This window comes from Camelina sativa, chromosome 11, assembly GCF_000633955.1.
Source record: "Camelina sativa cultivar DH55 chromosome 11, Cs, whole genome shotgun sequence".
NCBI classification, from domain to species: Eukaryota; Viridiplantae; Streptophyta; class Magnoliopsida; order Brassicales; family Brassicaceae; genus Camelina; species Camelina sativa.
In genome coordinates this window covers 19,415,015-19,424,631 of record NC_025695.1, presented here as the reverse complement: position 1 = coordinate 19,424,631, position 9,617 = coordinate 19,415,015, and the positions used below count along the sequence as shown (strand labels likewise).

At 35.6% G+C, this 9,617-nt stretch overlaps 1 protein-coding gene across 1 annotated transcript; it reads left to right on the top strand.

Annotated features, from left to right (window-relative positions):
- On the top strand, positions 5,227-6,715 carry LOC104723850 (transcription repressor MYB6-like). Its single transcript, XM_010442270.1, has 3 exons — positions 5,227-5,455; positions 5,801-5,930; positions 6,008-6,715. Exons 1-3 carry the CDS (start codon positions 5,305-5,307, stop codon positions 6,531-6,533), a joined length of 807 nt encoding a protein of 268 aa, XP_010440572.1. The 5' UTR covers positions 5,227-5,304; the 3' UTR covers positions 6,534-6,715.

Here is a 9,617-nt window from a genome sequence, read left to right as displayed (position 1 = left end):
CTTAAGGCCCAAATTAAGTATATTTGGGAGTTATCCAAAATATACATATCTAAGTTTTAGGAGTTATCTAAAATAAGTTATATTTCCTAATTAGTTTTGAAAACGGTTTTAAAGATTTTATATATATATATATATATAGAGCTACCAAGGTGTGGTAAGCCATATAAGATTTGAGAGAGTTAAGTTTTTGAGTTATTTTTGTTAAGCAATAAAGAGAAGAGAGTTATTCTTATCTTTGTGCTATTAAACTATATTTTTTTGTGTGTAAAGTGAAAGATCCCATATCTTTGAGTAGTAACTCGCCCTGGGCGTTCGGCGGAAACGGGTTGTTCGGGTCGGGTTGTTCGGGTCGGATTGTTCGGTTTTTTTCTAATTCGGGCTTTTTAAAATTTCACCGAATTGAAGTTAAATTGAAATATGGTTCGGTTCGGATGGTACTCGGGTTAATCGGGTCGGTTACCTGATTTAATTTTGCACCCAAAAACAATTTCTAATTCGGGTTAAATAACCCGAATTAGAAATTTTCTGAAGTAAACAACAAAATACAACCTGCTAAGTTCATGTACTAGTAGCTTAAAGCTGTGTTAATGAGTTTAAAGGCTTTAAGCTACTAGTACAGACTATTACATACTATTACAGACCATTAGAGAAGCTGCTAAGCTAGCATTTTATCTAGTTTAAGCTAGCATTACATCAAAAAACCAATCCATCAACAAAAGCATGTTACTTCGCATCGAAAAGTAGTCAAAAGAGCAACTTCAAAGTCAGTACTATACCATCCATTGTTAACGCTGCATTCCGCATCAAAAAGGACAAAATACGCAGCTTCCTACCTGTGAAAATCATAACAAAAACAATGTTAATCAACAACAAAAACAAAACTTATATGAACACTTAGTAAGAACCACAAACATACCTGTCATACTATGAAGAATCATGGAATAGCTTCCGTTGGATTCCGAGAATCTACACAATAAAACAGATGCAAGAAATTAATACAACTTATAGATATCAAAAGATTTGTTAGGATAACTAAACCGAGAAAAGTTAAACTTACCAAGAGACTCAAAGAATTCAACTTCCTCCAACATCTGGGCCAAGTTTGCCACGGCTGCTTCTCCTTTATACGAGCTCTTTAACCATTGTTGGGTGTACAACAATACCTCAACCATGTAAGGAGTTAGAGAGCTTCTGTAAGGATCCAAGACCCTTCCACTTGTACTAAAAGTTGATTCTGAAGCAACCGATGAGGCTTGAATTGCTAGAACATCTCTAGCCATTTCTGACAAGACTTGATACTTTGGGCTATTCCGTCTCCACCAACAGAGAACATCATAAGGCATCCCCAACCTATTCTCTACTCGCAGCTCAGGTTTCTCTGCTAGATACTGTTGTAACTCATTGTAGTGTTCTGCAGAAGTCTTCAACCCAACCACCTTGTCGAATATTGAAAGTATCCCCTCACAATCTTCATCATCTGATAACTCAAACACGGTAGACTCTGGCTGAGAACCTGGGGTGTCTTCGATGGCTTCTGGTATGCTCATCTTGTAACTGTAATGCTCATACAAGTTCTTCATAACATCTGAAACTTTCGCATTGAGGTGTCTAGACTCGATTATATCCTTACCATACAGCTGGTCAAAGCAGATAGAAGCAAACTTCATCTTGTTTCGAGGGTCAAAGACACTGGCCACAATCACTAACGGATTCATGTTTTTCAATCCATCCCAATACTTGTCAAACTTATTCCTCATAACATGTGCTTGCTTTCTGATCTCCTCATCGGGACTGGTACACTTACTCATCAGGTTCCTCTCAATGTCGACAATCTCATTGTAACAGACAGTGGAACTAACTGAATTGGAGGCAGAGAATATCAAAGTGCACTTATAAAATATTTTCAGAAACTTGACCAACCTTGCAATTTCCTCCCAAGTAGAACTAGTCGACGGTCCAACTCGTTTAGCCTTTGTTTTCTCATCCTCTTCCTCAACATAATCACAGTACAACTTATCCTCAGCTTCCATCTTCTCAAAAGCCTTCCTCAACTTCAAAGCAGAACTCAACATCAGATACGTTGAGTTCCAGCGTGTGCAAATATCGAGTGGCAAACTCCCTCTACACAGTTTCCTTGTGTCACACCTTAATGCGAAAGACTTCAACCTAGTGAATGATGACCGAACATACTTCATTGCATTCCTAACAGCAACAAAATGATGATTTACCTTCTTCAAACCATCTCCGACAATCAAATTGAGGATATGTGCACAACAATGCATATGTAGGTAATCACCATCTCTAACTAATGCTTCCTCTCCTCTCAGCCTTAACTGAACCTTAAAAGCATCCAAAGCCTTGTCATTGTTCTTCGCATTATCGACTGTCACCATGAAGACTTTCTCAATTCCCCAATCATCTAAGCAATCCACCAACTGCCCTGCAATGGTGTCTCCTTTGTGATCCGTGATGACCTTAAAGCTCAGAATTCTCTTCTGCAATTCCCATTCACTATTAATCCAGTGAGCTGTGATCACCATGTAGCTGTATGATGTGGTAGGACACATCCATATATCCGTAGTGAGAGAAACCCTTTGTTTCTCTAAACTAAACAAGTTCTTCAGAGCTGCCTTCTCTTGCAGATACATCGCCACAATGTCTTTAGTACTAGTCCTCCTAGAGAATGTATTGTACATCGGCAAGACATTGAAGCAGAACCGCTTCCATCCCTCTGACTCTACAAAGGAGAGTGGCAACTCATTCACTACTACCATCTCATTAACTGATCTTCTAAACACCATCGGGTCATACTTAATGACCTTCAGATTCCCATTGTTATCATCCGTTATAACCTTCTGCTTGTCCTTCTCTACCCAATCCTTGAACTGCTTGCATCTATTAATGTGACCTATCATCGGGATAGTACCTACTACCTTAGTATCACAAGCTATCTCTGCTGCACAATACTTACAGTAGCTCTTAGCTACCTCTCCTTCCCTTTGCAGAAAATATTCCCAAACCGGAGCTCTTTTTGCATACTTCTTTCTTGGTTTCGGTGGCTTATCAGTACCAGATGAAGGTCTTGGACGCTTCTTTCCAGATACATTCGGTGCAACATCCACAGTTGCATCTTCTTGTCCGGGTTGAACTGTAGGCTCCTTGTCATTTTCATCGGCCATCTACAAATGATTTTACAGCTCTCATTAGCTCATAATAACAATCAACAATACAAGTTGCAAATAATGAAACAAGATCATAAACAAAGTAAATATAAAATCCAACCCTAAATAAGCTAATCAGATGGTAACGAAACGGGGATAGACTAATTGTTAGCTGAAGAACAACAAAAGAAGATAAGTTCTAACTTTCGAAATAAAATTGAAACCGAAGGTCAGTTCTTTTGTTGTTCGGTTTCAATTTTGAATATGCTAATAGGTTGCTATCGAATCAGAGATAAACTAATTGACTAAGAAGATAAACCCTAAATTTCAGAAAGAAATTGGAACCCAAACCCTAAATTTTTTGAAGAATCGAAATAGCCAAATTAACAACCAAGAACAACTAAAGAAAACAAAGAAATTGAAAACAAAGAACAACAAAAGAACTGACCTTTACGAATTTCTCGGCTGCTCGCAGATGTATCCGTAGAAGTAGAAAACTCTAGAAGAGAAGAAGTAGAAGAAGATCAAGATGAATTGATGAAGGAGAATAAACGAGATTAGATCGGAGGACCGGATGAAGTGATGAACTTCTCTCTCGCTTTCAGAATCGCATCATGCGGTCTGAGGCGTCGAAGAAAGAAAGAAGTGAGAAAATTAGGGTTAATACATATGGTTAGATTTATATACTTATGCGGATTTTCATTAACCGATCGGTCCGATTACCGAACCGAACCGAACCGAAATCCGATTATCAAATTAAATTTTGCCGATCGGTTATGCTTCTTCTCTTCGGTTCATCTCAATAACCGACATTTTCGGGTTGTCTGGTTCGATTTGTCCGGTTATTGCCGAACGCCTAGGGTGAGTAGTAATAATGTTTATGGCATCATCAAACTTTTGGTAACAGTATTTAAGACACGTAGGAAAAGTATATTGAATAATCTTAACTTAACCCGTGCTATACTAGTCTAGTTAGGGATAATAATAGTGCTACAATCAAACAAATATCTACTGGCAATGGGCATAATACAAGTCACGCCACCTGTCTTGTGGTGACGTTAAAAGGCTTTAGACTGTTTCAAGTAATTACATAATTTATTGCCACAAGTCCTGACGTGGAATCCAATCAACATAAACTATATAGAAAAGACTTCAGTGTGAGATCGCATGTCTAAATTTCTTTAACACTTGGACATATATGAGTGGTCTAGTTATGTATTACTCCACCACCATCCATTGTTATTAGTTTTTAATAATGTTTTAAACCTTTATAAGTAAAGGGGCTTGCATATGAGATAGGCCTGTACGTGTCACATATTGAAGTTCAACTTTGTGCGAATATCACTTTTGCATAAAAAGAGTATAGGATTTGATGCTTTAGAAATTGTTACCCAATGCCTTAACATTAGTTCTTTAACCCCTATAATACGTACCCCTTTTAGAAACCAATGAGAGCCTTTTTCCTTTTTCCTTTTAAATTAATATTCATATGGCACAACACATTTGTTTTCTACAGTATCATTTGTCATCTTTTTCTAAGATTATGGCAGCAAATCTTGTCTAATCATTTGTTATAAATTTTACAAGATAATCAAACATTTTTGTATAAGGAATTAAGTCGACATAATTTACAATTCTATACGGGTCTTAAACTTTTCTTTTGATTTATGACTTATGAGTTTATCCATTTTGTCTTTGTCGTATATATTGATTAAATAATGAAATTTTTATAAGCTGATGTATATGATCTCGTGGTCTCTTTTACCTACATAGACTGTATGCCCTTAAATTTTTATGTCATAGGTTTTTTATCCTTTGAAGTTGGTTTCTTTTGATTTGATATGCTAAAAATCATATTAACATTGGTTTTAATAATATAAGAATAATACTTTAATAAAAAAACGAATTCATTTTCTTTTGATCTCCCCGATCAACATTTCTTAACATAATTAAAAACAACAAAAGATAGTGAGGGAAAAGAGTGGTGGACCCAAGAAGGCTTTAGTGAATGCATATATAAGAACATAAGACATCGAAGCAGAGCAGCACAGAGCTTCCATAACAAGCCAAAGTGCAGAACAGATTGGTAGATCTATAATAGTGAAAACAAATCTATTTTTCTCAAATCAAAGTCAGGATAAGAATGAGTTGGTGGGGAGTGAAGGGAGGAGGATGGGGAATGGTGGAAGAAGTTTGGAGAAAAGGTCCATGGACCGCCGAAGAAGACCGTCTCTTGATCGAATACGTTCGTGTTCACGGTGAAGGTCGTTGGAACTCTGTTGCCAGACTCGCAGGTCCTACCACTTTTTTTGCATGTTTTATTAGTCTATGGTTTTTCAATATTTTTGATTATTTTCAATATTCTTAAACAAATATTTTTTTGATAATTTTTAAATAAGCGCCAAATGCAAAGGCAAAAAAATATATATTTATATTTACACTTTTGAGTAGTTGTTTCTGTTTGATGTTTATATTTACACTTTGAGTAAAGATTTTTAAGGAAAAAGTATTTTAATGCTTAAAATGTTTATTTTTTATTATATTGTTTTCACGTGTAAAGGTTAAATCAAAAATTTAATATACGCAGCCAAATTGATGATCATTAAGGCAATGATTGATTGATTCATTTTGATCATTAGGATTGAAGAGGAATGGTAAAAGCTGCAGACTAAGGTGGGTGAATTACCTTAGACCAGACCTCAAGAGAGGACAGATCACTCCTCATGAAGAAAGTATAATACTTGATCTCCACGCTAAGTGGGGAAACAGGTAATATTATACCTAAAGCCAACACAAACAAATTCAGTCTTCTTTTATTTTATCTTAAGTATTAGGGTTTTGTATAGGTGGTCAACAATTGCACGTAGTTTACCGGGAAGAACAGACAATGAGATCAAGAACTATTGGAGAACCCATTTCAAGAAAAAGTCAAAGCCAGCAACTAACAATGAGGAGAAAACAAAGAGCCGTCTCCTTAAAAGGCAACAATTCAAGCAACAAAGAGAATTAGAGTTGCAACAAGAACAACAGTTGTTTCAGTTCGACCAACTCGATATGAAAAAGATCATCGCTTTACTCGAAGACAACAATAGTAGTAGCAGCAGCGATGGCGGCAGCAATGTGTTCTATGCTTCAAAACCCTTTGGCTATAATAACCCTAATTCGTTAGAAGAGCAGTACTTGCAAGGGAGATTTGCTCCAGTAAACATACCTGACGCTAATACTATGAACGAAGACAATGCGATATGGGACGGGTTTTGGAACATGGATGGTGTGGATGGACATGGTGGAAACTTGAGTTCTGTAGCTGCAACTGCTGTTTGTGGCCCAAGGAAGCCCTATTTCCATAACTTGGTGATTCCATTTTGTTAACTATATGTGGTCGACTTGTGGAATTTCTTTTTTCTTTTTTTGCTGTCTTAAGATTTTGGTTTGATAACTAGTTTATAACGCTATAAGCCTATTAAGTATCTTGTGATGAAGTGTGTGTGTGTAATGTAAAAAGGACTACTGTAAGTATTCATCCGGTTCTCGAACTCCGCCTTATTTTGTTTGCGGTGTCCAGTGCCGGCCCGTAGGTGTATGACGCCTAAAGCACACAAAAAAATGGTGCCCCTTAACTCAACTATTTTTTCCAAAAAAAAATGAGATGATTTTATTTTAATGAAAAATAGAGAAAGAACAGAGGAGAACATATAAAACACTTTAATATTTTAGTATAATCAGTTAACCACTTACGTTTGCTAAAGATGGCAATATCAAATTATACATCAAAACCACAAGCAATCAACGAAACAACACATCATCAAATAGAAAATAGTTAGCAGAGAATAAATCTACTCGAATATTAAAATAGAAATTAGTCTAAGTGCATGAACGTTTTAACTTGTAACAAATTATCTACACTTGATCGCAAGTTAGTCTATGGATCACGATGACATCCATAACAAATTAACTTGTAAACTAGTTCAATTGCTATTTTTAATCATATAATCTTTATATTATGTAATAAAACAATATTAAGAAATTTAGATAGAACAAAATATTATGGATTAAGATAAAAATAGGAAAAATATAAATGTGGGCCTGGTTTGAACCCCTTACATGACACTAAAAATTTAAAATAAAAGACACTACACTAAAGGAAGTTTTCTATATATGATGCCCCTAAAATCTATCTAATATTTGGCGCCTAAAGCCCTCGCTTCATTGGCTTTAGGTGAGGACCAGCCCTGGCGGTGTCTCTTCTTCTTTCATGTTGATGTTTTTTTATTTTTCTTCTCAGTTCCATAATAAATTTTGTATCTAGTATCAGCTTTGATCTTAACAAAATCTTTAAAACAAGAACACAATAATGCACTTAAATACGCAATTTGTTTTTTTATTTTGTCTTTTTTTTTTCATTTCTTTAAATAGACAAAAGAGGGAGCGAAGGGGAATCATAACTCCTACAAGGAAGGGAATGTGAAGAGTGGAAGAGATGGTTCCTAAACTTGGCTGTTATTGGAGAGGTTATTTCTAAATTTATATGAAATTGTAAATTGTAAAAATCAAAACACATGGATTTTGAAATAACATGTTTTATCCTTGGATTTGAATCCTTCTATTTTACACTTTCAAATCCACTTAAAATATAATGTGGATTTTGAAATCTAAAAACAAATCATTAAATGAATAACATGAGATTTTAACATGTATTTGTAAATCATAGAACCAATAACACATAATTTTGATAAGTATTTTAAAATCAATGATTGAATAACACATGATTTTTATTTGGATTTCCAAATCCATTATGTTGGGATACAAACAATGTCCCACATCTGAAGATTAGAAAATAATGTTCTAATATATAAGCCAAGACCAACTCCAATTAGTATGAGGCCTTCTGGGAAGGAGTCCAATAAGAAATCCGTGCGGGCTTTACCACCTGGGCCCAAAGCGGATAATATCATACTAATAGGGGAGTTGGTTTGGGCTTGGAAAAAGCCTAACACATTAAAATCATAGAACCAATAACCTTAAGAAAAACGATTCTCCTTTTATTTCTATAATAGAAATTGACATTCTCCGATTTAGTTTGCTTAGTGGTTTGTATATATATAAGGACCGGTCATATGTATATATAAGTTTGGTTACCCAATATGAAGAGAAAGAGTTTACAAATTCAAATTCAGATAATAACAATCTAGTACATCTAGCTAAACAATCTATTTAAAAGTTAAAAAATGTTACAAGAACGAGAAATTAAGATATCGAGAATAAAGGAAGGTAAACACAAAGCAAACCAAATTCATCTAGTAGATTGGAGAAAGCTGGCCTCTATTTAGGGGACTGCACCATCGATTCCAACTCTGTACAATTTCTGTATTATAGTGAAACTGCAACTCAATTGAATACTTGAAAATCATACACAAATTGAATCGTCGTTCATGAAACGAGAATCCAAATCTCACAAGCTTGGGTATAGATTGAAGAAACAGCTCCAGGAAAATGAGTACACTACCATAATCTCAAATTTAAGAACTAAGAAGAAAAAGATAACAACTAACAATAATTTCCTGGGTTATCCCTGCAAATGTTCTTCGAGCTTCTTTATAATTTGCTCAAACAATAATTTGCTCTTGCTCTCTTTTTCTTCAGCCAATGAACTTATGCCAACGCATCATTCACCTCTCAGCCAATCATCGTTCATCATCTCTCCACGCCAGCTACTCCTTATTTTCCTATAACAAATCTTCCCTCCTTAGAGATACTTGATGTCAAGGTTCACGGAAATTACTTTTCCAGTTCTTTTACCTTAACTGAATCTCTGTTTTTGAAGCTTCCAAACAGAAAGCTTGTGGGCATTGTTTATATTTAAACCACCAATATTTTCCTCAAGTAACTCACATGTAGCCCCTTCCACATAAACCATAGCCTTTCTTTTACCAAATCTGGATGCTCTTTTTTTTTTTAAGTCTCTCAACATGGAACCTGTTATGCCCAAATTCGAGGATCACTCAGCCGGATTAGAAAGGATAGAAACTCGCCAAGGTGCAAGGTGCAACAACGGAGATTTGATGGATTGAGGGGTCGCACAGCAGTTGCGGAAAGCTGCTGATATTCCCAACTCCAATCGCTGCTAGATATGACACACTAGTCCAGCAAGAGGAGGTCGTTGCTTGGATATTACACACCAAGAAACAAGAAAGTGTTCTAGACAAAGAACAAAGAGATAGACTCTTAAAATGAAAAGGAAATTGATTAATTGATTCTCAAATGAGATTACATGAGTTTATATATGGATAAGAAACTTGGTAACAAAGCCAAGTATTGATTATTCTTGAAACTAAAATATAATAAAGATAGATAGTTGAATGAAGACTCAACTCTTGAAGTTTGTCTTTCCAAGGTGTCCTTCCCAATGTGAGTTGAACTCTATTTTCGTCACCCCTCTTTGACCACAAAATAAAG

Coding starts and splice junctions, on each gene's coding strand:
- LOC104723850 (XM_010442270.1), top strand. CDS start 5,305: ATGAGTTGGTGGGGAGTGAAGGGAGGAGGATGGGGAATGGTGGAAGAA. Junction 5,456..5,800: donor CTCTGTTGCCAGACTCGCAG/GTCCTACCACTT, acceptor TTTGATCATTAG/GATTGAAGAGGAATGGTAAA. Junction 5,931..6,007: donor CACGCTAAGTGGGGAAACAG/GTAATATTATAC, acceptor GGTTTTGTATAG/GTGGTCAACAATTGCACGTA.